At 40.8% G+C, this 27704-nt stretch overlaps 4 protein-coding genes and 1 pseudogene across 6 annotated transcripts; 3 read left to right on the plus strand and 2 right to left on the minus strand.

Moving 5' to 3' along the window:
• Window positions 1-621: 621 nt before the first annotated feature.
• LOC149111767 (uncharacterized) lies at window positions 622-8025 on the minus strand. The gene is made up of 3 exons (XM_089289999.1): window positions 7996-8025; window positions 7504-7765; window positions 622-6705 (listed from the first exon to the last, which is right to left on the minus strand). The coding sequence occupies exons 2-3, from the start codon at window positions 7676-7678 to the stop codon at window positions 650-652; spliced, it is 6231 nt and encodes a 2076-aa protein (XP_089146125.1). The 5' UTR covers window positions 7679-7765; window positions 7996-8025; the 3' UTR covers window positions 622-649.
• Window positions 8026-8401: 376 nt separating this feature from the next.
• Window positions 8402-11185, minus strand: LOC149111768 (uncharacterized). The gene is made up of 3 exons (XM_089290612.1): window positions 11039-11185; window positions 10861-10923; window positions 8402-8518 (listed from the first exon to the last, which is right to left on the minus strand). Exons 1-3 carry the CDS (start codon window positions 11183-11185, stop codon window positions 8402-8404), a joined length of 327 nt encoding a protein of 108 aa, XP_089146738.1.
• Window positions 11186-15821: 4636 nt separating this feature from the next.
• LOC110042890 (transmembrane protein 53-like) lies at window positions 15822-23688 on the plus strand. Its single transcript, XM_020748273.2, has 3 exons — window positions 15822-16056; window positions 18445-18681; window positions 22736-23688. The coding sequence occupies exons 1-3, from the start codon at window positions 16030-16032 to the stop codon at window positions 23327-23329; spliced, it is 858 nt and encodes a 285-aa protein (XP_020603932.2). The 5' UTR covers window positions 15822-16029; the 3' UTR covers window positions 23330-23688.
• On the plus strand, window positions 18812-20610 carry LOC149111769 (52 kDa repressor of the inhibitor of the protein kinase-like; annotated as a pseudogene).
• Window positions 23689-23832: 144 nt separating the features above from the next.
• LOC110042852 (synaptonemal complex protein 3-like) lies at window positions 23833-27660 on the plus strand. Of its 3 annotated transcripts, none has more exons than XM_020748234.2 (7): window positions 23833-24743; window positions 25396-25525; window positions 25722-25762; window positions 25874-25991; window positions 26502-26601; window positions 26872-27075; window positions 27295-27660. In XM_020748234.2, exons 1-7 carry the CDS (start codon window positions 24650-24652, stop codon window positions 27352-27354), a joined length of 747 nt encoding a protein of 248 aa, XP_020603893.1. In that variant the 5' UTR covers window positions 23833-24649; the 3' UTR covers window positions 27355-27660. The 3 variants fall into 3 exon arrangements, with proteins under 3 accessions (XP_020603893.1, XP_089145395.1, XP_020603892.1); XM_089289269.1 differs by lacking the exon at window positions 26502-26601 and having other exon boundaries at window positions 23833-24350; window positions 24623-24743; XM_020748233.2 differs by lacking the exon at window positions 26502-26601.
• Window positions 27661-27704: the final 44 nt, after the last annotated feature.

A 27704-nucleotide genomic window follows, 5' to 3' on the forward strand; every position in this document is an offset into this window, starting at 1 on the left:
CACAACATTTTATTGCATCAGTTACAACTTTACAAGCAATAAACAACAAGTAATGCTCAAAAGCGCTCGATCAAAATGTCTTATTTCTATAGAACTCTCCATCGATAAGGATACTTTGATCAGTTCAAGGCTTTGAAAAAACAACCAAGCTTTTTAATATGCTATAACCTTACTAAAAACACTTAAAAGTGAACATTTCTCAATACAGTTATTGAAATTTTTTCCTTCTAATGTCAAACAAGAAAGGTTGAGACTTATGGTTAAAATGAAAACGATGTCTTTCTTTTTCGAATAAACGGTCAGATTTATGGCCACACCCCTAATGTTTTTGGATGAATAGAATTTCGATAGGCACACGTATAACGAAAAATTTCTACTAATGCCGTTTTCTCAGTGACCTCGAACTTTCGACAAGACCTATCAGGATAGCAAAAACTTTCGGATGACTCAAAAAAGGACCCTAGAATTTTCGAAACGACTAAAGTTTCCCTTAAATATCCGAGCAGATAAACATTCTTTAGGGCATCTCCAAGTTAACTAAAAAGGCTTCTAGAACATTGAGAAATCCATTTTAGACACTTCTGACGTCTTTGGAAAGATTCGTTCGTTGGGGGCCTCTGTTGATTGGAGTCAGCGAAAGTACTTGAAATTACTGATCTAATAAACGAACATCCTTACTATTTAAGTCTTGAATCCAATCCGACCACCCAGCGACGACTGTTCCGTCATCGTCAATTCTATCCTCAAATTTTACCAAGTACCCTTCGTGTTTCCTATATGCCACGATCTGTCCTTTGCACCATCCCCAGTACTTTGTCACCTTTCCTGTTTTGTCCTTTTCGTCATATTCCACTTCAATCAGACTATTAATTAACGCTCTACCATTCGGCCTTCTTTTCTGACTCATTATATGCCGGCGTTTGTCTGGTGGACCTTCATCTCCTGAATTCCCTATGCTTGTACGCTTCCGTTTACTTTTTTGTTTACCAGGTGATGCCCTATACGAGGTTGTAACATTACCTTCGCAAGCTGCTGTTTTCACCGCTTGTAGGCGATCCTCCAGGTAAATGTTTTCCATTAATGCATGAAGAACAGTACATCCTTCCTGCAATGATTGTCTGTTCAATGCCTCAACTGGATTGGTAGTACATGGTCCTTCTTCCCAATCTTTCTCGTCCATTTCCTTAAAAGCCCTTGCAAACATTGCCAGGTGATTCAACCGACACCACCACTTGCTCCAGTGCTTCAGTTTTGTCCAGTTTTGGTTGTCAAGTTTGTCAAGCTCATGAGACAAGTCGCCCTCAATAAACTGTTTAGCGTCCTGTAATTTCTTGGAACCCGATAGGACATCGAAAATTAAGTAAACATTCTCTTTATCTCGTTCGTCTTCAATTTTGCCCGCTAAAGTTTTGAAGATACGAGTTTCAGCCTCGCTTCGGCAAATTAACTTACATACTCTGTTCACTGATCTTTGCCAATGAACACTGCATCCCCGGATGACTTTCTTGGCCAGTTCTTCACCGAGACATTCTTTCAGTCCTTTGTATTGGGCATCGTCGAAATCCACGAGTATAGACCTTAACCTTGCACCGTTCGAGAAACAAGCATGGTCATGTGAAACCTTCCCAAAAATTGTGGCTATCGACTTGGCATAAGTCTCGCCATCTTGTCTACTGCACAGTATTCTTGCGACGGCGTTATACACACATGTTTGATCGTTGAAAGTTACAATGTTAAGAAGATACGGTAAAAAGTCGTTACCTGTGTAGGTCACGTCCATAAATAAGTCTTCTGCTCTACTTAACAGAGTTGCTTGAAATGGCGACATAAAAAACGCGTACTTCCTGGCAGGCGTAAAAATGTACTCCGATCCTTCCATCTGATACTGTCCCATCATTTTGTTCACTTTTTCGCTTATATTCGTGCTTTCATCGTATAACTGGTTACCTTCCACTTTTTTCCTAATTTTATCAAAACCAAGTATCTCATCTAGTGGACGAAGCTCTTTATGAAAAGACATATATTTTCCAAGCGCCATTTTCCTCTCTCTCCTCACACGGTCGGCGTTAGCTGCTGGTGAACTGGCTTCAGCGGGAACATAACCAATTCCCAACCCCTTCATGATATCTTTAGTACTTTTAGTACTGTCATCAGAAACCACTTTCCGGATGTCCTCTTTAACTTTGCTGGACAGGATGTGTGGTGCTGGTTTTGAGTGATTGTGTTGCGTACCTGGCACAACACCAATCCATCGCCTTCCATCGTCACTGGATGGCCATATGTAAACCATATGTGCAGGGCATGGTCCAGTGGAAACAAGGGAATGACTTTCTCTGTGGTGTACACATCGATTGACCTTTTGTCTGTTAGAGACAACGTACGAGCAGTCAGGACCAGCACACTTCTTCACACCTTCACAAGGCCCTCTTCTCACATTTAATAAGGTATCCACACCATCTATACTTATATTGTGCTTGGCTGTTTGTGTGCTTCGTTTTGACAGCTGATTATCGTCCCAAATAAAATGAGGTCGAGTACTTGGGGCGAAATTTAACTCTCTACAGTCTTTAACGAAAACAAAGTTTGTTTGCGACGTCCCTGAGGCTGTGTCGAATCCTGGGAATTCATACTGGTCCTTAAGCGTTAATTCTATCCAATTTGCTGAATTCCTCAGGCAATCCTTTATTTTTGGCAGATGATGATGTCCTCTTCCAGTCCTTGTTCTTTTGACAACCTCTTTCTGTTCTGCTGTTTGGTGTAATGGATCGTTTATTGGATCCAAAACAAGGATATCATAAGGAGAATCCAGAAATTTCTTCCCTTTCTCGGAAACTTTGTACTGCCTCCATACTCTTCTGAATGACGCGCACCTTATTATGTTATATTTTATGTCAATCAACTGTAAATGAACAGCTTGTCTCAGAACCCTTGACCACCACCCTTGAGAACTATCTTTAAAAGTCTTCGTACCAACGGAATATGTCTGCGTCAGCTCCATGATTTTCTGCATTTCGGGCAGAGAGAATGTATCTTTCTTACTACCCCTTAACCATCCAATCAGCACTTCTTCTTTTACCCCTTCCTCATAGGTCTGCATTTTTCCGAGGTCTAAAACTGCCTGGAGTAGAAGCCTTATCGCTTCCTTTGCGTTGAAATCTCTTTTGTCTTTGATATCACAACTTGAACAACACTCGTCTACACACTGCAATTCCATCTGGCCTTCTCCAAACTTACTGATTATTTCCTCTCTCATACATCGTCCGCAGTATATAGAGTAGACCCAGCGCCATGATTGAATCAATTGTGCTTTTATCTGTTCTTCTTCACTTTTTGAACAGTTTTTGGTCCAGAAAGCTAAGCGTTGGTCGTCCTTTGACTCATTGACTAGAAGAAAACCATCAGCGCTGTTACCACTTCTTCCAGCTCTACCAAATTCTTGAATCATAACACTAAGATTACGCATGCAACCCACCCTGAAAATATTGTCCACATGTGGACTGTGTGTGCCAACCTCATAGGACTCAGTGGCTACCAATACTTGAAATTCTTTTCCTCTAAAAGCAGAGTCAGTTTTCTTCTTTACATCGTGAGTCATCCCTTTTCCATAGTAAGGTCTAACATTTTCTTCGCCCAATAGCAGCTTGAGTGATGACGTCATTAGTTCCACATCACTACGAAAATCCATGTATACGATAGCATATTCATCACCTGATATATTCTTTATATCTGTAGCACATTCCGACCAAATGCCTTCCTTTGTATTTTCTTTTACTGATCTGGAAGTCTTCTTCTTTGGTGTAATGTATGACTTAATGTTCAACTTGATGTTGCTGCGATTGATCGAGCCTTTAATGAGGACAGGATTCTTCAAATAATCCGCGCACAAACTCTGCAGTTGGGCCTGACTCAAGGTGGCAGTTAACGTCATCACAGGCACGCAGCTGAAGCTGTCTTTAATTCCTTTGAAAAAGTCGTAGCTTGATCGAAAATCGGAGTTCCGATCAAACATTTTGTGCACTTCGTCCAAAACCAATAATTTGACATTCTTCTTGATTCTTTCAAGATTATAAGAAATGCGATTGACAAAATGCTCAGGAGTCATGAATACGATTGATGGGAAAGAACTGCCATTATCACCATTAAAAAGTCTGTCATGATTCAATTGTGCGTCTGCTCCAGCGGGTCTTCCTAACGCAATGGCATCTATGTTGACTTTCTTCAACCCCTCAATCTGTGAGTTTATCAGTGATATGGTAGGGGTTATTACGACTACAAATTTTTCGCGCTCGAAGAGAGAAGGCAATTGAAAGCACAAACTCTTACCACTTCCAGTTGGTTGTACAACTATCACATCTTGGCCGAGTTCAACGCTTTGAATGGCTTGAATCTGGAAATCGTTCAATGAATTTAAGCCAAATTTGGTTAAGTGCCCCTTCCAGACGATCAAATCGTCCTCTTTAACAGCAGGCAATTCTTCCGGTCGGGTATAATTAGCCGGAGGAGAACCTTCACTTCGTTCCATTACTGGGTCTATGTACAAATGTTCTATCTCATCAGCGTCGGCGTTAACACTTTCAGTTGGTTTTTGTCTCATCGTGAAGTAACCCGCAGAATCTTGTTTTTCCTGCGGAGAATGATCTTTTTCTGTGCTTACGGAGGAGGTAGAACAAACCCGGGATCCTATCTTATGATCTTTAAGATAGTCATACGGTTTGATCTTGTTAACTTTCTTGTTTTGCGTTCTGTCATTTTCCTCCTCCTCCACTTCTATGCAATCCTCGGTAGCGATAGATTGTAGATGTCTTTCTATTTCAATACTTGCATTTAGAATGTCTAGATCCTCAGTGTCTGAGATTACAACTTCGTCCTCTTCAACGCTCCCAACATCGCTGTTAGCCTGCAGAAGCACTAAGGAATGCAGTTTCGTGGAATAGTCCTTAATAGACATTTTCATTCTCAGCGATATCCAATTTACTATTCCGTCAACCACGTTATCTTTTTGGATGGAGTCCAGATTAAAAAGCACCAATAACCCTGAGTCTTTACCTCCGACTTCTTCCTGTACTTTGTGAGTATCAATTATGATGAAAGTTGAACGTACCATGCCTACCAGAATAGCATAGGGGTTACATGTATAAACTGCAAAAGCCTTTCCCTTTGCATTTTTCGACTTTTCTAACGATTGTAATGCTGATTTCAAATGCCTCTGCTTGTCTTCAAGGTTATCCGATGACTGCTTGGCCAAGATTTCTGTGGTGGTGTAATGCGTGTTTATAATTGCATGCTGATTCATTATCTGCAATGCATCGTATACATCTGCATAGTCGCTAACCTTTCTCAAGTGGTTGACATGTTTCGGAAGGGATCGTATGGTTTCTTCCGCCACATTTTGTATTAAGGAAGCAATTTTCTGAGCACAAACATCTTCACATTTTAGGAGTTCGTCGGCAATTTTCGTGCAAAGATAGACGCACGAATTACTTCCATCGCTTGCTTGAAAGTTACTTGCAAGGTCATTTTTAAGATCTTGTGATATCGATTTATTCTGAGCAGTAAAAGAGCTAACTACCTCATCCATGAGCTCCAGTGCCATTCCCTGATGGTTACTCAGTGATATGAACAATGAATCGGGATTTTCTTGACTCCACTGTTCAAACGTCTTGTAGTTATCCCCTGGTTCCGGAACACAAATAGACATCATCGCACGATGAGCATCTGTTGCCGATGGTCTCTTGGAAGGATCCTGATCCCAGCAGGAACAAAGAAGCCTCATCCACTGTCTAGCAGTGTCGTCACTCAACCCTGTTAAGTCTACCTCTTTAACAGCTGGTCTTTCTCCTCTACGTATGTAGTCATAGATGAGAGCGGAATTAGCAAGTTCTCCCTCCCAAGGAGTTGAGCGGTCGGGCAAACTAAATTCTGTCATTACCATCCCGAGGCTGTACATGTCGCTTTGAAAGGATGGTTTTTTCCCTCTTTCGAGAAGTTCTGGTGCTGTGTAGGCTGCGGTACCCACGACAACATCATTATTAGAAGGCAGCATCGATACAGAAAACTGCTCGAAATCAAAGCGAGCCATACCAAAGTCGCCTAGTTTCACCTTGTATTTTCCCTCTCCGTCGTCGCCGATGAATACATTTGCTGCTTTGAGATCACAGTGGACGATATTATGGTTATGAAGGAATGCAAGTCCAGAGGTCACCCCATGCATGATATGCAGGCGAGTCAACCAAGGCACTGGTAGCAGTTCATGGAGGTCTAGTAATTCTCTCGCGTTATGGACCATCGTGACTTCTCCCTCAATTTTGATTTCCTTTTCCAGTAGTTCGGTGACAAGAAGTGATCGAGTAAAATCGACCCCAAAATGATGAAGGATATTGGGATGTCGCAGGTTTTTTAGACACTTAACTTCCTTTAACAGTTTTACCTTATGCTTGGGGGTGATGTTAACCATATATTCTTTACACGCCACTTCTGTGATAGTACCTGTATCTCGATGAAATTGACCTTTGAAGACTCGTGACGTAGAACCAATTCCTATCTGATCCCGCCCTAATTCCACTTTCGTTGGATCTAAAGTTACGTCTTCTCCTCCCGCAGGGATCCTTATTCTTCTATTCTTTTCCTTTGTTTGTGGTGGAGTCTCCTTGGCACACGTGTTTACTGAAAACACCTTTGACGAAGTGTCTCTGCCGCTAAAACTCCCTGAAAAAGAAAATAAAACTATATCTCCACTATACCTTCACAGAAAATAGAACAATATATCTAACAGTTATTCTACCATGGCATGCTGGACATGGAGTGATAAACAACCTGAGTTCTGAGTTTCTTTCTTTCATTTGTTTTTTTGTTCAGATTCTCAATCATGCGTCAACGAACTTTTATTAAAACAATTATTCTACTCGGGCTTGCTGGATATGAAGTGATTATAACTAACTCGTAGCGCCGAGTTGGTTATAATCATTTCATTAGACTTATTTTAGTGGGAGAGTGCTTCCTGCTTTCCTCTCCACTATTTATTCGCCGAGAGTTAGGTCTTTACGCGGAAATCCCAATCTCGATAGTGAGGCCAATACAACAAACCAAGAACACGCACACTTCCTGTTCATCGGCGCGAGGGAATGTTGTACCATTTTGTATGTTTTTGGTTTTTTACGTACATACATTGTTTTTCATGTACATACAGGTGTGACTCGACGCACTAGAAGTTTAAGTGGTCTAAGAGCCTAATAAGCTTTAGCTTTTCGAGTATAAATAAGGTTTTGTTCGCCGTCTTCGATGGACTTCGTCGCATCGGACTTCGGATACGACTGATCTACGACAGTTTATTGTCCTTCATCGAGCTCTCTCGAGTTTTGGGCCGACCATATTACGAACAGTGTCCAAACTTGAGTGAACGAGTGACACATTTGATATCGGGGTCATCGAGTCAAAAACTTTTAGAACAGCATATGTTAAGGCAATTTATTAACAACAAATAACAAGCAAATACAAACTACGTACCGTGCATCCGGTTTGTAACTGTCCCGCGATTTGACCACAGACCCTGCGGAGTCATCGGTAGTCTGAATGCACCAGGGATGTTGTCACACCTCAATTTTGGAGGACATTTGTAAGGCATGGGTTCCTTGTTTGCGATGTTATAAACTGGAGGGCAAGTGCGGTTCATTCTTTGCATGTAGGTTATTTGCCCTGCAAAGTCTAAAGGCCAGTCGTCAAAGCTCTTTTTCTTCCCACACTTCTTCTTCTCAGTCCTCTTCGGTTTCTACGGAGGTTGCAGACACCGAATTAAAATATTTACATACTCTCGAGTCTGATACAATTTTAAAATCCTTCGACTCTAACTTCTAACATCTCAATAGTTATGCTTATGCTTGTTGTGAAAATATAAGTGGACTTGGAAACATGTTGGATGAGGTCACAATTAAATTTTCTATAATGTTAATTGCATAGTATGACATAATGTAACAGTAATCATATTTTATTGTTTCGTACCTTCACAGCGTTCCTCCTTGTAACAACAGCTTCTTTGGGTTTTGACTCTATGCAACACTAAAAAGGAAGTGAAAACTTAGTTTGGATCAGAGGAAAAATACAAGTATTAAAATGGTAGACGGACGAGGAAGAGTTAAGTGCTAATAAAGATATCTCTCTAGATCTTATTCACCGTCCTGGCCTGTTAATTAATAACGTTCACTTTGGTTGCTGTTTGTGATTGTCTGATTGTGCTTGCATAATATTGACTTCAGGAACATACTATATCAGGAGCATCAGGCACAATACTCGTACATTTCTGCAGAATCGGGTGCTGTACTGCCGTTTTGAAACCTTAGCCAGTCACATTCTAGGATTTAGGATTCTGGCCGCTGAGTTGCTTCAGATAAAATCATAAAAGGAACAGTCAGGCTCTATTACAAACCTCGCGGTAAGTATATCGGCCCACTGGCAGACGAGGGACTCCTGCGTTAAACTCTTCTGCTTCCCACGACTCAAAGGTTTTAATCCTGTTCCTTTTTACCTATGGCATCAAGTAAGTAAATAGATAAGTAAGTAAGTAGTGTTATACAATGAGTGCCCTGAAAGGTTCGAGTGTAAATCACGACTCCCAGGAAGGAATTTTAAATTTAATAAGATTTCGTAATGAAGTAAAATCTACTGCTGCTAGCCCTTACTTTTGGCAACTTGCGATTAAAATACTAATTTCTCTTGTTTATATGCCGATGAAACGTAGCTTTGCAAGTTTTCTGCTTTTCACAGCTTTAGATTATGCATTTAAAAGGCTTCTATTGCGATGTACGTATTACAGTGTACAGTATTTCCGGTTTATAAATGAAGTTCACAGTCAAAAACTAATAATCATAACGTTTTGCTGCTTAATAAGGTATCATCAACAAGTAATCCCCACGTTACCCTTTCCAGGGCCGATGTAGGTGAGGGGTTCAGGGGATGCACGTCCCTCCCCCCACCCAGAGATGACCTGCGGCTTTCTCCGCTATAACTCATATTCTGCAAATTAAATGGAATAAATTCCATGGAAAATTTGACGATTATTTCATTCTTGTGCTGTGAAAAACTGATTAAACCCTGGGAACGAGGTTGGGTATCGCGGCTTATTTGCGGCTTATGCAAGAGGTGCATAGCGCAAACTTCAATCTTGCTCGTGTTTTAGTCTTCCTTGCGCTTCATCTTGCTCGCGCAAGTCCCGAAGAAAAAAAAATTCAGTGCGAGGGTAAGTTGTAAGTTCAACATATAGTTGTTTACACGTGTTATTGCTATGACAACCGACACGATGAGAGAGTAGCGAACAAGCCCTTCGCGTCTAATGAAAGATAGAATGGTAGACTGCAAAACAGCCATTTTCGGACGTTTTCGGAAGGCACAAAGGGCCGTCAGCGCGATCCTCACGTGTGAAGCGAGAGGCGAGAAAACGACTGTCGGCTTTTCATACAACGAATTCGTTCCGACCAGTAGTTCGAATAATGTCACTAAGGTGTCAAAGATTCTTTGACACCTCCACCCACATTTTAAATTTGATACTTTGGATGCCTTATTTTGCAGAGTGTCCAAACTTCGTGATCTTTTAAAAATTTCAAACCACATTACTCTGTCTACTGCAGTTGTGGCACAGAAACAATAAAATGTCTGCCATCGTTCGATGTTATTTGCTTTTGATCGGATAAATGACAATAATATTAATTGTCGGGCGTTCGACTTAAGCTGCAATTGGCGATTTGGAAGCTCTGCTTTTCGCGAAAACAAATCCCTCAAATATCAGGCTTTTTCCAAAGCCTGTTGGCAGCACACCAAAACGTCTCTTCCTTTCAGAAGCGATCTCACAGCTTCCTTTTGATCCGATTTTAAGACAAATTCTAATTTGCTCGCAAGCGCTTCCAAATCAATGTCATCCATCTTCTTGCGAGAATACTAGGAAAATGATATGGTGTCTATATCATTTTGACGAGGTGTGATTAACATTTGATGAAAGGCTGCCTCCAAACTAAACCGATGAGAATTTTCCGTCGCTAGAAGAACGGGTAATTTTGAACGAATTCAATATATGTAAAGCGGACAGTCGTAGTTTGTAGCGTCTCTCCCCATTCTCCATCGCCGTTTTTATACTCGCTCCAGACCTTTCATTCGAATATTGACCGTCGTTCGTGTTCGCAAAAATACGGCTGTTTTGCAATCTATCACGCGCGCTGGTATAGATGGTTCAATTCTCATCTCATGCAAGCCGCGGCCACTGAAGTTATTTGCTGAATCCACACTTAATTGAGGCCCTGTCTTTATGTCGCCGTCTGATTTGAAACCTTTTATGTCCAAATTTTTAAATTTTCGTCCAAAGTCACTGATATCGATATCGTAAATGCGTTCTCGTACTTCTGTCGCCAAAATATTCCTTGAATAAACAGAACATCCTTGAAAAGTGCAAGATGGTAATAGTTTCTTGGGTTTCTTTAAAAACAAAGCGAGAATAATTTCTCAAGACACCACAATTTCAATATCAAACAATGTCTTTGGTTGCATTAGAAATTCTATTGTTCTGAATAGTCCTGGAGTTTACGGGAATAATCAACTATAACCATACAAACAAGACAACACTCAACAAGTCTATTGTAACTCTCGGACGCCATGAAACCATAATATACCCATTGTTCATTTTGCATAAACACTAAACAATGCCAGTTGATTGTCATACGAGAACTTGGTGTCAAACATTACCACGTGGCGCAAGCAGGACGTTTAAGTATATAACCATTCAGTTTGTTACTGGAGCTTTAGTTATTAAATGAGTGTAATTAGTTGATTGCAATATAAATTCGTTGATTGAAAATAAGAAAAGGACCACCCGAAACTTACCTTGAACCGCTTCGTGATAGCTTGGGAAGGCCGCTTTAATTCTTTGTTGGAATCGTCGTCAATCTGAGAAAAAGGACGTAAGCAATGATTTAAAACCTATTGAAATAAATTTCATGAACAAAATGTTACCGCAAGTGAAGCGATTTCAAATCAACTGAATAAACTAAATGTTAGCTACCTTAGTACTGCTGAGTGATTCCTGGATAGCAAGGACTAGGGCCTGCTCTTCATTCTGGGTCTGCAAATGTGACCAGGAATGTGCACCGAACGAAGTAGGGCCGGTGACTGCCTCGGCAAAGGTCTTCTTATCAGAAACCAATTCCATTATGGATTCTTTTGAGTTGCACAACAGCGCATAAAAATGACTAAAACCGCTCACTGTCTCACGAGTAACACTTCGTTAAACGAGATGCAAAATGTAGTAACAACGAAGGCCTGTGACGTCCTGTCACCAGACGTCAGCTCCCGGTGAGCAAAATCTCAGGTTGCAAACACAGTACATTATTGGTATACCATTACCAATTAATAATTGATTTCCGTTTTTTTTATTAACTGGTCAATCGCGAATGTGGATGTTGCCTTTTAACAAAACAATCACTGGCATTCAACATCATGGAAATACCGCTTACGTTTGGCCAGAGTTAACTAACTCTGTTTTGGTAAATAATTTTCAACAGAGTGGTGCCATTTGTAATGGAAGACTCCTTATGACTTCATAGAGGACACTCAAAAGAATCGAAAAATTGCATTCGTCTTCCATATATTAGATTTGTTCCATATTTGTTGCCGCTATATTTTATGGAATGAATTTAGGGTATTTCCGAAGAAATCAAAGATGCGAGGATTGCGCGTTCTAGGATAGAATATTGTGAATGTCAATACACGAAAAGAGTTACAGCTAAAAGTTTAATAGAAATTATGGGCCACCTCTCAATTGTTGACTTGTGTCATGGCGATAACGAGCATGAATTCAATGACATTCGTAGCCACAAAGAGAGGAGTACGAGGAAACACACGCTACATACAAGTTACATACACGACATGGTGTACTACTGAAAAGCTAACACTAAAACTGCAGAATACCCTACCACAGCGAGTACTTTACTGGTAAAGGCTTAATTTAACATTTTAGGCCAATAAGTAACGGCTTAATTTGGAACCACACTTATTACATACTGTAACATTTTAGGCCAATAAGTAACGGCTTAATTTGGAACCACACTTATTACATACAATAACATTTTAGGCCAATAAGTAACGGCTTAATTTGGAACCACACTTATTACATACTGTAACATTTTAGGCCAATAAGTAACGGCTTAATTTGGAACCACACTTATTATGTACTGAAACATTTTAGGCCAATAACTAACGGCTTAATTTGGAACCACATTTATTACATACTGTAACATTTTAGGCCAATAAGTAACGGCTTAATTTGGAACCACACTTATTATATACTGAACATTTTAGGCCAATAACTAACGGCTTAATTTGGAACCACACTTATTACATACTGTAACATTTTAGGCCAATAAGTAACGGCTTAATTTGGAACCACACTTATTACATACAATAACATTTTAGGCCAATAAGTAACGGCTTAATTTGGAACCACACTTATTATGTACTGAAACATTTTAGGCCAATAACTAACGGCTTAATTTGGAACCACACTTATTACATACTGTAACATTTTAGGCCAATAAGTAACGGCCTAATTTGGAACCACACTTATTATATACTGAACATTTTAGGCCAATAACTAACGGCTTAATTTGGAACCACACTTATTACATACTGTAACATTTTAGGCCAATAAGTAACGGCTTAATTTGGAACCACACTTATTATATACTGAAACATTTTAGGCCAATAAGTAACGGCTTAATTTGGAACCACACTTATTACATACTGTAATATTTTAGGCCAATAACTAACGGCTTAATTTGGAACCACACTTATTACATACTGTAACATTTTAGGCCAATAACTAACGGCTTAATTTGGAACCACACTTATTACATACTGTAACATTTTAGGCCAATAAGTAACGGCCTAATTTGGAACCACACTTATTATATACTGAACATTTTAGGCCAATAACTAACGGCTTAATTTGGAACCACACTTATTACATACTGTAACATTTTAGGCCAATAAGTAACGGCTTAATTTGGAACCACACTTATTATATACTGAAACATTTTAGGCCAATAAGTAACGGCTTAATTTGGAACCACACTTATTACATACTGTAATATTTTAGGCCAATAACTAACGGCTTAATTTGGAACCACACTTATTACATACTGTAACATTTTAGGCCAATAACTAACGGCTTAATTTGGAACCACACTTATTACATACTGTAACATTTTAGGCCAATAACTAACGGCTTAATTTGGAACCACACTTATTACATACTGTAACATTTTAGGCCAATAAGTAACGGCTTAATTTGGAACCACACTTATTATATACTGAAACATTTTAGGCCAATAACTAACGGCTTAATTTGGAACCACACTTATTACATACTGTAACATTTTAGGCCAATAAGTAACGGCTTAATTTGGAACTACACTTATTATATACTGAAACATTTTAGGCCAATAACTAACGGCTTAATTTGGAGCCACACTTAGTACATACTGAAACATTTTAGGCCATTAACTAATGGCCTATAATTAGCGTCGGTATTGGATAAGTTGTATAAACTGGTAATTTTCATACCGTAACATTTTAGGCCAATAACTAACGGCGTATGATCTGCGTCGGTATATAGTAATTTAATGAATCCGACGGTGTAACTGGCTTAAAAGCTTACAGTATATATACTGTATTATTAGCATAATATGCTACAATATGTACTGCCCCATTGAATCCTTTTGAGATCTTTTGTGCGATGTCTATTTTTAAAAAGTTTTTATCAATTTAATCATTAATTTAACAAATTAGTAATTAACGCAGAAACGTCTTTGAAAAGTGGGCGGGATTGGGGTTTCCAGGCAAAAAAGGGTGGGATGGCGGGATTAGCAGGAAAAATAGGGCGGGAAAGCGGGATCTGAGAACCCTTTTGTGGACCCTCAACATGTCTGTGCAAGACACAGTAATCACCGTCACTCTAGACGTTCCATTTCAATTACATCTTGTCCTAATGTCAGCTGATTGCTCCGGGAATGGGTCAGCAATAACTACTACTGCAATTTGATGCATTATCCGGCTTGAGATCGAGCCGGATCGGTATGTGTGTGTCTTTTTCTTATTTTCTCTTCTTATTTGACTCAAGTTAATAATCACTTTAAATCACTGGTGGAGGCGCGGCGGCCTCGTGGTTAGTGCGCTCGTCCCCGGATCGAGCGGTCCGGGTTCGAGCCCTGGCCAAGGACACTGTGTTATGTTCTGGGGCAAGAACAGTGCCTCTCTTCACCCAGGAGTATAGATGGGTACCGGCGAATTGTTGGGGAAACCTAACAAAATGCGGGGAAGTGACCTGCGATGGACTAGCATCCCGTCCAGGGGGAGTAGAAATACTCCTGGCCGCTTTTAAAATCACTAAAAGGATGGCTGCCAATCTTATTAGCCCATTAAGGTTATTTCGAGCAGCCATGTACCGTCTTTTTATTTTAATTGATTTTTGTTCATATAACTCTAATTTACGAAAGCCGAGGAGAGACTTCAGACTTCAGACTTCAGACTTCAGACTTCAGTCCCCAGTCTTCAGTCGGAGACCGGATCTCATTGTCTCCGGTGAAAGTGTTTTTTAAATCTGTCATCATGCGTTGTTATGTTTCTTGTCGGAGCCTGTAGTGTACAAATGCGATTTTAATAACGAAATTACCTAAATACCGCGAGAAAAATTCTTTTAACTTTAACTAACTATTAATTTTCCTATTAACACACGTGTATCCTCCATAATACGACAATTTACATGAACACCAAGAGCATCAAATATGGCCACTTTACATAATTTGAATAGCCTCATAAGAAATAACACGCAAACTGCGGTGATAAACATGGCAATAAAACGCATGTTTTTATTGTTATGGTTATCGCCGCAGTTTGCGAGTTATTTCTTACTAAGCTACGATGGCCAAAGAAGAAGGGTATTTACGACATTGAATAGCCTCGTTTTTGTGTTTCCAGACGCAGGTTTTTCAAAGTATCGTTATTCAAATATCATGTACATTTAGACTTTTTTGCAAAGTGTCTATGATCCTGTGGCTTCTTTATTGCTCGCTCCTCTTTTTCTAGACTGCGAGCAGTCTCTCTTTTCTTCGAAAGAACGCAAATCAAGTGAGCGTGTAAGCATGACTGTACATGTGAGCGTGACGTGCGAGTGGTGATACCGCGGCCCGCTAGTAGCGCGGGCCCCACTCCTACATCGCCGTTCGCAAGTCACGCTCGGACGCTTACTTGTTTTGCGTTCTTCTCCATGGACTTTCGAGGAAAAGAGAGGATGCTTACAGTCCAGAAAAAGAGGAGCGAGCAATAAAAGAAGCGACAGGATCATAGACACTTTACAAAAAAAGTACAGTGCATTTGTACAGATCTTGTACACTACAGGCTCCGACAAGAAACATGACAACGCATGATGACAGATTTAAAAAACACTTTCACCGGATACAATGAGATCCGGTCTACGACTGTAGACTGGGGACTGAAGTCTGAAGTCTGAAGACTGAAGACTGAAGTCTGAAGTCTGAAGTCTGAAGTCTGAAGTCTGAAGTCTGAAGTCTGAAGTCTGAAGTCTGAAGTCGGCTTTCGTACTAATTGCTATGTTGAGTACAATAAAGTTGTTGTTGTTGTTGTTGTATGTCTCTGGCACTTTCTTTTCCACACCCATATTTTGCCGACAAGATTCTATATGTGATGTTTGTGTGAGTAATTTGGCCAGAGGAGTAATTTTTTTTTTTTTGCGGCGGGGAGGGGGGGGGGGGGGCGAGAGGGGAGGGGAACCTTTCTCTACAGGAAATGTCTTTTTGCGGATGGTGGGAAGCGTGGCAGTGAGGCTCAAAGATCTTCTATTGTGCGAGAACCAATCAAAGAAGGCTGTCCACGTGTGCACGAAATTATTGAAAATGCCTGCATAATGTCCGTGCAGAGTTCAAACGCAGTGAGTACAATAGTTTTCCATCTTCACTGTTCATGTAGACGCTAAGAAGTATGAATATTTGCAGGGCTAGTATAAAGGTAAGTTTTTCATAGGTATTTTAGCTATCTTCATAAGGTTTTTATGGGAGAATCAATGTTTACTATCCTCATAGACGGTGGTATAAATATCGATTCGACTCGGTGGGAATGCTAATATAGAGCTCTTGATCGTCGTTTCCATAACATGAAGTACCCTCCTCGTCATCTTGACAAATTCGAACAAAAATCAACGGATCTCGCATCAGTGCAGAGCTACAGTATTCAAATATAATGTTGACAGAGTCTGAGTATTTAATTCTGAAATCACTCGATGAAACTCAAGTTCATAGAATAAACAATTCTGATCGGTATCCCTCCGCACAGGGCCGGGATGTTTTCTTCAATTTGCCAAGCTAGGGAAACGTTAAGACTGCACGTTTTCCACCCGTAAACAAATTAAGTTTTACTGGTTTTCCTGATTATAGAAAAGCATTCTTTTAGAAGGCTAGACACGTTTTTTAGCGTTTAATACTTTATTCAGTAAGTTTTTCCTCTGATCATCAGCAAGACCTCGATATGCATGCAAATCTTATCTGTTATTTTCCAAAAAAGATGAAGTAAATGCTACCATTCGTTAAAAAAATTGGATAACTTTCATATGCAAGGACTGTTCGCGAGGGAAGCTTTCCGGAAGAAAGCAATGCTTGTCAGTGAGCAGATCTTAAATAGATATCAGGAGATGTGCAGTTGGTTTCAATCGATGGGCGAGAATGGCTTCATTTCCTCGCTTTATATCGAATTTCGTGATTGAAAAAGTGTTTTGTAGAGCGAGTTTTTGCCCTGAAAATTATTCTGTCTTCCGCGCGCCGCTGCGAAAAAAGAACTCCTGATCACAGCTTATTCACGTGTGAAATGTACAACTTTGCGGAGGTGAATGCCTATTCACGCAAGCACGTGCCCTTTGTTTCCGGTCGGTAGGCGCTGCTCGTAAATAATTTTAATACCCTTGGAATAACGGCGGTTTTCTTTTCGTTAGGAAGCTCTGATCGAGCTTTCCAATGACTAGAATTAGGCTATTCTTAGTCTTAACGCAGATCGATCGTAAGGAGAAGCTAGGAGGCAAAAAGAAAAATTTCAAAGAATGGAACTTGAACCTTAGACCTTGTTTTTGGTTGTCACGCAGTCACTGTCATTTCGTGACCTGTGGCGCGCGTCATTGTCACGTTGTTTGGCGATAGCAACGGGAGGACCTCAGGATGAACAGCACGTTGAGATCGTTTCTTTTCAAATCGTATTATTAGCCATCTGTTTTCCCCACTGCCTCCTTACTAGGTCTGATAACAGGCTCCAGCAAAAATCATATCTGTTTTACTTTGCAAGTTTCGCAAGTTAAATTCGCGAAAATTAAAAAGCGTACAAGCAAGCTAAGGGCGCTGCTTTCATAGTATGAATTCGCGCTAATTGTTCATGCCTCAACCCACCGAGACAGAATGCGATCTGGATATAGATCGCTTTCCCTGCCATTCTTTGGCCTCTTGTAGTTGTTCAATTAGTTTGGGCGCAGTGCGAAAGACGGCGAGCGAAAAAATAGGCGATATCGCGGCGAGAGAAAGCGGCTTTTTTCTCTCGCGGCTTTCTCTCACCGAGCTTCTCTCCTGTTTTTTCGCTCACCGTTTTTAGCGGTGCGCCCCAACTAACTGAACGCCTAGAAGAGGCTAACCATTTTTCTACGTTTATTTGTCAGAAAATGAAAAAATCAATATAATTTTTTCAAACCTTACATTTTGCTGCGGTCAGGTAATGAGTTACTCGTGTCAGAAATACAAGGAAAAATTGGTGTCGCCGTCCTCCTAAATTAAACATTGGCGTAAGAAACTTCGGACGCATGTTCTCCACGATTTTATTTAGAAATATCGAGTCTAAAACCTATCTCGTCATATTTTGCGTAATTGGGTAGCTCTTGCTGAGACATTTAAAGCCGTTGCACAGGTTAAGGGTGGTTAAAAACAAAAAAAATTCGAGGGTGCGTGGGACCAAATTCTCAAACTCCTTACGCCCAGATCAAACTTCGAACTTCACATGGGACGAACTTATTTGCAATTTGAGTCGATCCAAACGGGTAAAGCTCGACCACTCAGTCAAACGTCGAACCTAATTCGAATTTAGATAGTTGAACTTATCATGAACTTAATTCGCTCAGTTTAGTTCGTCTCATGTGAAGTTCGACGTTTGACCTTGGCCTTAAATGCATGCATATATCTTGTTCATTTTTCGCTAACTTTTGGAAAACGTTAGGAAAGTGATTTATCAAAAAATAGAGTTACCGAATGTCCAAGATCGCTAACTCCAGGCACAGTCGTGCACTACCACTACTGTTGTTCATTTTCGATTATGTCACGCACAATTAATTCTTAAAATCAAACTGCCATGCTTGTTACTTCTCTACAGTCGACGGTGTCGAAGACCCGATGGCTCTTTGGAACCAGGCCTCTTCATTTCAGCGCGGTCAGACGTAGCATGGAGGTTCACCCTTGTCCAGAGCAGTTTAAGCAGGGGGGTGAGGTCCGTCCCGTGGTGGTTTTGTTTGGATGGCTTTTAGCCAAGAGTCGTCATCTGCACAAATATGGCGAGCTGTATCATCAACACGGAGCTGACGTCATCACTGTGAAATTAGAAGTAATGGAGGTAAAGAGACTGTATTCTGTGCACAAAAAGCGAGCAAGCAGGCGAAAAGAAGCTTAGTCCAGTCCCTGAGTTCTCCCTTTTCCCGCCCTGCAGGTGGGAGAAGAGAGAGTCCCAGATAACTTGCATGCGCATGCGTAGAACGAACCAATCAAAAATTGCGCAGGAGCTGCGAGCGAGCCTGCGAACACGGACGGATTTACGGTATTTTTCGCGGCGTGTAAAATAGGCGGAAATCCGTCTGTGTTCCGCGGGGATTGTAATTCAGTACTACCCTATGAAGAACAGAAGAAAATCAATTTAAAAAGGCATCACATGCTCTATCGCAGGTTACAATATTATACGGGTGCATAAATTGGCTATCACTTGTCCTACGTTTTGTTGACAGTGATGGATATATGCACGAGGAATGTTTAGGATTCAACCAACCTCGTTCCCAGGGTCTTTTCCCTGGCTTGGGGTGGGGTGGGAAAAGGGAAAAGAAAAGCCAGGGAAAAGACCCTGGGAACGAGGTTGGGATTCAACAGTCTGCAGAGAATAACCGGGGAGGCGATCGCTAGCTCGATACTGGATACCCTACCACAGTAAAACATAAAAGACTGTCGGGGCCGAGGGTACGCTGGAGCGTCTGATATGTCATCCTCTAGGCACGGTACACAAGCACTGATACGAGAAAAAATTCCAAAGGCTGTATACACACACCGCAGGGCTCACTGCCTAAACCTCACAATCGTTCACTCCTGTGATCAACCCCTTATCAGAAACTTGCTTGGAACATTCAATGAAGTTTGCATTTTTTTAGGTATTGACCAAAGCGTAACAGGTTTTTGCTTGCCGTAATTGAGAAAGAAACCCTAGAGGCCAGCAAAACAACGTTGCTCAGCTTGTGTCGAACACGGTGGGTTGAAAGGCATGAGGCACATGAAGTTTTCTTTGCGCTTTTGCCATCTATACTAAGAACACTAGAAGCTATGTCAAATGAGCGGCTGTTTGCAAATCAATTCGGGGAAACTGCCTGGAATTGGGACACTGACAGCAAAAGCAAGGCAAACAGCCTGTTACATGCAGTATCCAATTTTGAATTTATCATCACCCAGATTACGACGATGAAATACCTTTCGATACTGAAGCCATCCAGTATCAAGCTGTAAAAGCGAGACATCGATGTCTATGAAGCATACAGCCACATCAGAGATTTAAAGGGTGAGCTACAAGATATCAGAGGAGACATCGAGAAATATTGCTCGGAATGATACAGCATGGCTACCACCACAGCGAGGAAAGCAAACATCGAGCCATCTATGCCACGCGTTGTTGGTCGACAACAGCACCGAAGCAATGTCGAAGCAGGAACACCGAAGGATTACTACAAAAGAGCGCTCACAATTCCTCTGTTGGATCATCTTATTTCTGAGATAGACACATATTTTGACCCCAATAATGATGCTCTGATGTCTTCCCTCCTGTGCCTACTTCCAGCCTGGCTAGTTTCTCGAGAAGGAAACCCTGTACAGGCCGCTTTGCAGTACTATTCAGATGACCTACCATCACCCCAGGTTTTTCATGTGGAACTTTTCCGTTGGCGGCACAAGTGGCTAAACGCGGATCAAGACCTACCCAGCAGTGCGGTTCAGGCATTAGAAGAATGCAACCATGAATTCTTTCCAAACTTACATAAGTTGTTGCGCATCTTGTGTACGTTGCCAATTACCTCTGCAGAATGTGAGCGATTGTTCAGCACATTGCGGCGACTGAAAACCTATCTGAGGGCGACCATGACTAGTGAGCGAGAGTCTGGCCTTGCGCTAACATCCATTATGGTAGGCAAATTGACATTGGTGCAACAATCGACATTTTTGCACGGAAGCATCCACGGCGCCTCCTTTCTGATATCCTAGCTGAGTGAACGGTAAATCACAAGTCTACAGCATTTGATGAAGTATGTAATATGTCAAACAACTATGTTATTATCCATTTTTAATTCTGTTAAGGTCCATCTCTTTAGGAAGTGAGATTTGCAATCCCCTCTTAGAAATACTAGCTACGTTTGGCGCTAAAATTATCGGAAATTTGTGCTCAGAATCAAGGAAACGCCATTTCTGAAGACCCAAATTTCAAACATTTTCCGGGGGAGCATGCCCCCAAACCCCCCTAGTAAAGAGTTGCCTCCGGCGTTCGATTGTCAATCGAGCAAGCAATATACATTAGGAACCCCTCTATGCAAAAAGGCTGGCTACGCCCCTGTAACATATCCACTAACCGCTAAAATAAACTGTTCATAGTACAATGAATGGAGGTTGATATTACATTTCGTTTGACTTCCACCGCAAGTAAATAAGTATAAATGACGAGTTTTCAGCAGTGAATTACTTATTTTTAGTTGGCGGCTTTTGGTTTGGCTGCAGCGCCAGCGCCAAGTTTTTTGCAAAGTTTGTTCTGGCGACACTGCTTTAGAACACGGCTACACGGTTGAATTTCCTCCCCCAAAACTTAAGCTCGCGGTCGTTTCTAGAACAACTGCCATGTGTGGTTTTTATTCCGCCTTCGTCGAGGGATGGGAATGGCACCTTTCGATCAAGTTCTCCTGGACGCTCTCTTCTCCCACCAGGGTTCAGTCGCTATATAAGTTGAGAAAGGGAAAGTTCAGGGACTGGATCGATTAGAATAAGCGCAGATCGCGAGATCGACCGCAGGACGGACGAGAAACCAGTCTTTCTTTTCGCCTCATTTTCTCTTCACCCATGCTTACCCCGTTCGTTTCGCGGCCTTTCAATAGACCACTTTCAATATATTAAAATTCAGCTTGGCATCAAGGCCCAGAGGACAGAAACAAAGGAAATTGAATGGCATATTTGTTTATTTCTTTTGTTTGTGTCCTCTAGGCCTCACTATTAAGCTGAAGTTTAAAATATCGAAAGTGACCTATTCCGCCCGGTTTATTCGCGCCCCGGGCGATCTCAGTGAAAACAGAAGTTATGTGAACAGACTTAAAGGACTGAAATTTTAATGTAACGGGCCCTGAGAATTTCCGTTGTAAGAGTGAGATATGCTTTTTGCGCTTTAACGAAATGATCCGAGATAAGATGAAGTGAACCTGTGCTCTTAAGTGAGAGACCGTTATTTTATGTTTTCATTGGCAAATACGTTCAGTCTCTCAGATCAGAACGAAATCCTATCGGAATTGTCTACTGAGCCCGTTGTTTTCTCGTCACCGAAGTTGCTATAAAGCGAACATGAGGTATCTTCATTGTAGTGATGTTATAATTTTTGCAGTACCCGTGTGTGCCTGAGGTTTTATTGTTTTTCTTTTAATTATTGTTATTTTACTGAATAGTAAGAAACACATCTAATTGCAGTGTCCAAACGAAGATTCACCAAAATCATCACTTGTTGCTTTACTTTTTCAGTCAGCAAAAAACGGTGGTATTCAATTCAGTGTCGGTTTATCAATGATGGAAAATCTGAGAATTGTCCACTGATCTCCGCTTGACATAACAAAATAGCACCAGTCCCAAACCGCGTATGGCCTGTGCGGATACTCAGAAGAAATCATGTAACGATTGCTATCCTTAAAGAAATGGAGAGAGCATAAATTGCTCAGAAGCTTATGTCACAAGCTTGTGATTTACTTTATATTTCATCACCAGTCTCACGAGAGTTGGAGGCGTTATGACATACACGTAATGGTTAGCGCGCTTGACTTCGGATCGCGTGCTCCGGGTTTGAACCCTTGCCGTACCAGGTTTTTTTCTTGGACGGGACACTTGACTCTTACAGTGCCTGTCTCTACCCCACTTAGGTGTATAAATGGGTATCAATTTTGGGGGTAACCCTGTGATGGATTAACTTCTCATTCCGGCGGGGAGGGGGAGGAGGGGGCTGGAAGAGTAGAAATACTCCGGTGGTATGGGGCATGCACTCGTCCCCATGCAAACATTCACCATATGGGATATCACCATCTAACTAGAACATGAAAAGAACTTTTTCCGACATAACCCGACGTAAAGTACCGTAAAGTAACAATAGTATTTATTTTTATTTCTCTTTATCGTTGCAGATTCTCCGACCAAAGAGAGCGGAACAAGTGGCTGCTAAAGTCCTGAACGAGCTAACCTCTGCGGAAAACCTGCACAGGCCTGTCATAGTACACGGCTTCTCCGTCGGAGGTTATCTCTACAGCCATGTTCTCAATTTAATGGAAAAACTAGATAAGTTCTCCCCTGTAAAGACCAGAATACGCGGGCAAGTGTTCGACAGCCCGGTGGATTTCCATGGAATTCCCTACGGCATTTCCAACGCCGCCGCTGAAAATCCATTCGTTCGCTGGCTTATGAAATCCTCTATCGAGTCCTATTTGCTGCTTTTCGCAAGATACACGACCAAAGTTTACGTGGCGCATTCCCATTTGTTCCATAACAACCCAGTCCGCTCGCCCGCGTTGTTTCTGTTTTCCAAAGATGACAAAGTTGCTGACGTCAACACATGCCAAGCATGCGCAGATCACTGGAGGAACAAACTCAACATGAATGTGAGGCAGAAGTGTTTCGACAATTCGCCTCACGTATCACACTTCTACGTTCACAACAAGGAATACACTCAGGCAGTGAAAGACTTTTTACGCGACTTGGATGTTCCTGCCGTGGCGGTGTAGACTCTGTCGGAGCCCATTTTACATGTAGAATGTTTTATCCAGAAAGTTCATCAGCTCGCATCTATCAGAACATTTCGGTTTCCCGGATCCCGAGCTCCGTATAAAGTTCCGAAAACCCCACTCCTTTTACTGTAATAGGAAAGGGAACGCTCGGGCTCCCCTTTGTCGATATAAAAGGGCCCGTTATATTTTATGACTCCTCATGATCAAGCGCTGGTTTGATTAAAAATGAACTCAGTTTGCAACTCTGATGAAGGTGGACAGAGGCCACCAAAAATTGAGTAAAAAAAAAAATTATACAAATTTACTAAGATCGGATTACAAAAGAAGTTTAAGAGATTAAAAACATTCATAACTTAGTTTATATTGCCTGGTTTTAAAATCAGAAAAAGCTAACAAAACTCTTTAAGATTGTTTAATACCTAGGGCGGTTCTCTAGGACGATAATCACGTGCTTCTCTTTTGTGCTCTTCTACCCACTATTAACACTGGACTAACACCGTTTTTGCGAATTTTGATCGGTTCTTTGCGTTATTTTCTTTGCTGTGATTGGTCAGTTGGGAAAGTACCGCGCCCTATTAGCTATTTTGCTAGTGAGCCCCTTATCATGACAATTACATTCACTCTGTTTATATGTCTTAAATTCCTCCGAAAGCTCGGGAATCATGTCCTGTGCGTTCTTTTAACCTCCCGCTTGGTTATTGCACGGTTAAATCCCCGAAGCTCTGTGGTCTATTCTGACGAATATAGACATGGCTACTGGGAAAGCGTAAGGTTTGTACTCAATCAATTGGTAATTTTTGGAGTTCAGTGTTTCGAAGAGGGTTAGAAATTTTTACAAGAGTCCTCCAGTCCCTCTCCAGTACTCCTCCTAAAACACGTACCGCTGACCAAAAATAGGAAGGTTCCGTGTGATTTCCCGCCACTTTTTGACGCGTCGACGCGGGGTGAGAAGCGCGCGAAAATATTTTTCGGAGGGCCAGATTTATGAATTTGTCATAGTGCAACAGAAGCACAGAAGGTAAAGTCCAAATATTTTCTCTTTTTTTTCTTAGTTATCAGTTGTACTTTCCTAATATCTATCTAGTGTAATTGTCTCTAAAAGCGTTTAGCTTGCATTTTATATTTTTTTAAGTTAGTGTGAATTTGTAGTTCATTTAAAATTTTTATAGTGTTACGAACAAAGTCCTCTACAACAACACGAAAACGACAACGAAAGACAACGATTTGGAGCTACTTTATGCAATCCTTAGCATTTGTTTACTCTGAATTTTCTCATATTTTACTTTTTAGTAGTCCTTTCTCTTGGACAAATTTATCATGCCTTCCAATCCAAAGAAAGGAAAGACTCTCAAGTGCACGGAAAATCTCAAGGAGTTTTATGAGAAAGAAGACGAGTTCAAATTTTCCGAAGGTTGGTAAAAATGTTGGACAAACTATAAAACTCTTGCATGCTTGAACTGTTGTTGTCGCTAGAGATAAAATGCAGGAAACATTTCGAGAACTTCAAAGGAATCCACGAAAAATACGAACTTTATTAATTATTCATCTGTCCATTTTGTAAACCATTTTCATGCTTGCATCCTTCACGGTCACCTTCACTCATGAATGGGTTCCTGCCATTTGTCCAGTTTATTGACTGCGCTTCAGGCCTCGTCCACACTACGCCAGAGAAATCTGACAACGGCATTTTCATTCTGAAAACCTATCAAATGTTTTCCGTCTACACTAACTGGAGAATTTTGGAAACGCGACTATCGCCGGTCATTTTGAATTTGTGTTTGAGAATTAAACACTCGAGCAGGTAAATCACATGATTATCGCAATGTCATTGTTTTTGATCGAAAAGCTCCGTTTTCAAAATGTTTTCCGCCCACACTAAAACAAAAGGCCAGCGTTTTCAAATTCCTCCGTTTTGAAGAGCGTTTTCGAAAAGCTCCGTTTTCGTGACGGCTAAGTGTAGAAAGTAGGCCTAACCGTAGAAATATAAATTAAAGCTGCCTTTCAAATTTCTCCGGCGTAGTGTGGACGCGACGTCAAAGATAATTTCTTGTTTGTGTCGACAGCTTCATCAGTCAAACCTGAGCAACAACAAATACCTGCCCAGGTACCCCTGGCTAAGACAAAGAAAAGGCAGCCTGTAACGCCAGCCGCGGATTTTCCAGATTCTGATCCCGAAGATGATTATGACAAGGGGTGCGTAATATAACAAAATAAATTGCTATTTTGTAATGTAATGTTTTGAAAGTCTTTTTTTTTTCCATCGGTGGTATAACTCACCCGTCTCTTCACACGTGCTCTCAAAGACTCATCATAACCAATGAATAGCGTGAATTTAAGAGCACAACCTAAGTAATATAAAAATACACCTTTTTGGTTCCCTTTTCTGCAGGAGTGATCTTGAAATGCAGGGAATGCTGAATAGCTTTGGAGGTAAGCACGTTTTAAACTGACGCACTCAACTGATTTGTTGCTCTACTATCCAAAACGATCACTGAGTGATAGGTCATCGCAGAAAATAATTGTCTCTTTGAACGCTTTCAGCTGACATTACCAAGACAATAACGGCCAAGCGGAAGAGAATTCAAACGTTCACACAAGCATCTCTAAAGGCTAGCAGTAGAAAGTTTGATGAGGTGTGGCAGTCACAGCAACATGAAAGGTAAAACAAAGATATCGTAGCCCCTAACAGGGAACTCTGATACTGATTACCATACTGATAGATGGAGTTCTGTCAGGATGCTCAGGAACGGTACTACGGTACGGTAATTAGCTTGTCTAAATTTGTGTCGTTCAAATCCAAAATAGTTGTCACTGTTTAACTTTAATACCGTGAACTCCTTTAAAGGATTGTGTCAAGGCTGGTTAGGTGGTTGGAGTAAGGTGTAATAGTATTAATTATCTGACACTAAAAGGCTTGCCAATATACCCAAATTAGTACACCGTAAAATTGAGCATATGCTTTATATCAGGGTAAAGATCAATTAAATGAATTTCAAACTTTCAGCTAAATATCTTTGAGTAACTTCAATGCTGTCAAGCTTTTTGCTGGCTTGGTATAGGTTACAAAGTCGCGTGGCTTTAAGCCTGGAGATAAACATACTTTATACTTACTTGATCAATTATTCCTAACTACTAACGAGAAGTCTTGCAACCAAATAATGTTCACTAGAAGCAGTCATTATGGGGAATTCAGCAAGCAGGTCATGAATGTAATAAATCAATGGGAGACAGATTTACAGAAAACACGAGAAGCAGAGGAGAAATTGGAGGTAATAGTAAACTTGTAAACTTTGTGGAGTGGAGTCTGTATCTTGCCGGGAATGAAAACAAGATGACCAATCAATTGATTGGTCGGTCGGTCAGTCAGTCAGTCAGTCAGTCAGTGATGTTAGTCGTCGCTCAGTCAGTCACGTCGCGTCACGTCATGTCATGTCACTTGTCATGTCACGATAGTAAGTCCTTCAAGTAAACTTTTCACCGGGGGGAAGAAATGCCACCACATGACAAATTGTTTTTTGTTATGCCGATTTTTATTTCAGAACCTGTACAAACAACAACAGAAGCTCTTCCAGCAACAGCGGATTGTGCAGGGCCAGAGACTCAAAAGAGTTCGTCAGCTTCACGAAGATTATACAAAGAACTTACAAGAAATGCAAAGAAGTCACGAGGGTCAACAAATTAGTGTCCAGGAGCAACTTCGGAAAGAGGTTAACATGTTGCAAAAGAAGATCCTCAGTGACACGGTAGGTTGAATTTAGTTAGTATTCAACAATATTTTACCAGAGAAAGATAAGACCGATTACGGAAAGCCAATAAAGAGAGTACATCCAGGTGACTATAACTAAACGTCCTGATCAATACTTAGAAAATTGAGATGACAAGTTGATTGTATGTTATTGTTTGGAATCACATAACATCAAGGTTTTTACTTTCACACAAATTTTCCTTTTTCTATTCTTCAGCAACATCAAGACTTTTCAAGTGTCCGACGGTCTCTTCAGAGTATGCTGGCCCAAGTATAGCCTTAAGTATAACATGTACAAAATGGATGTTTTGAATCCTGAGGAAACTGTGATCTCTTTATGTATCACATTTAGACAACCTAACAAAATAATACTGTCAATGGTATATTACGTGAGCTATACTGTTTGATATAAACAGCAAAGCACATTTGACGTTGTATGATAATGTTCAGGATATGTTTTAAAACTTTAAGTTGATTGTTTAATGTTTGATCTTACAGCAATGAAACAAAGCCTTCACAAAAACTTTGGTACATGCAAGTGCTCCTGTTGAAATAGAAAGCCAATAAAAGTTAAACAGTTAAACTGATTGACTCCTTTAGTACGGATAGTCTTAGAACATTTTGTGA

This window comes from Orbicella faveolata, unplaced genomic scaffold (genome assembly GCF_042242905.1).
Source record: "Orbicella faveolata isolate gen_17 unplaced genomic scaffold, um_ofav_v1 contig_2, whole genome shotgun sequence".
In the NCBI taxonomy this organism is placed as follows: Eukaryota; Metazoa; Cnidaria; class Anthozoa; order Scleractinia; family Merulinidae; genus Orbicella; species Orbicella faveolata.

Bases quoted from the DNA above. Each gene is read 5' to 3' on its own strand.
- LOC149111767 (XM_089289999.1), bottom strand. From the start codon at position 7,678: ATGCAAAGAATGAACCGCACTTGCCCTCCAGTTTATAACATCGCAAAC. The intron at 6,706-7,503 runs GTACGTAGTTTG...TTTCTTTTTCAG, and splicing joins AGTTACAAACCGGATGCACG to GGAGTTTTAGCGGCAGAGAC.
- LOC149111768 (XM_089290612.1), bottom strand. From the start codon at position 11,185: ATGGAATTGGTTTCTGATAAGAAGACCTTTGCCGAGGCAGTCACCGGC. The intron at 10,924-11,038 runs GTAGCTAACATT...CCTTTTTCTCAG, and splicing joins AATCACTCAGCAGTACTAAG to ATTGACGACGATTCCAACAA. The intron at 8,519-10,860 runs GTAAGTTTCGGG...TTGATGCCATAG, and splicing joins CTATCACGAAGCGGTTCAAG to GTAAAAAGGAACAGGATTAA.
- LOC110042890 (XM_020748273.2), top strand. From the start codon at position 16,030: ATGAATATTTGCAGGGCTAGTATAAAG. The intron at 16,057-18,444 runs GTAAGTTTTTCA...ACTTCTCTACAG, and splicing joins TTTGCAGGGCTAGTATAAAG to TCGACGGTGTCGAAGACCCG. The intron at 18,682-22,735 runs GTAAAGAGACTG...TTATCGTTGCAG, and splicing joins TGAAATTAGAAGTAATGGAG to ATTCTCCGACCAAAGAGAGC.
- LOC110042852 (XM_020748233.2), top strand. From the start codon at position 24,650: ATGCCTTCCAATCCAAAGAAAGGAAAGACTCTCAAGTGCACGGAAAAT. The intron at 25,526-25,721 runs GTGCGTAATATA...CCTTTTCTGCAG, and splicing joins GAAGATGATTATGACAAGGG to GAGTGATCTTGAAATGCAGG. The intron at 25,992-26,871 runs GTAAAACAAAGA...TTTTTATTTCAG, and splicing joins CAGTCACAGCAACATGAAAG to AACCTGTACAAACAACAACA.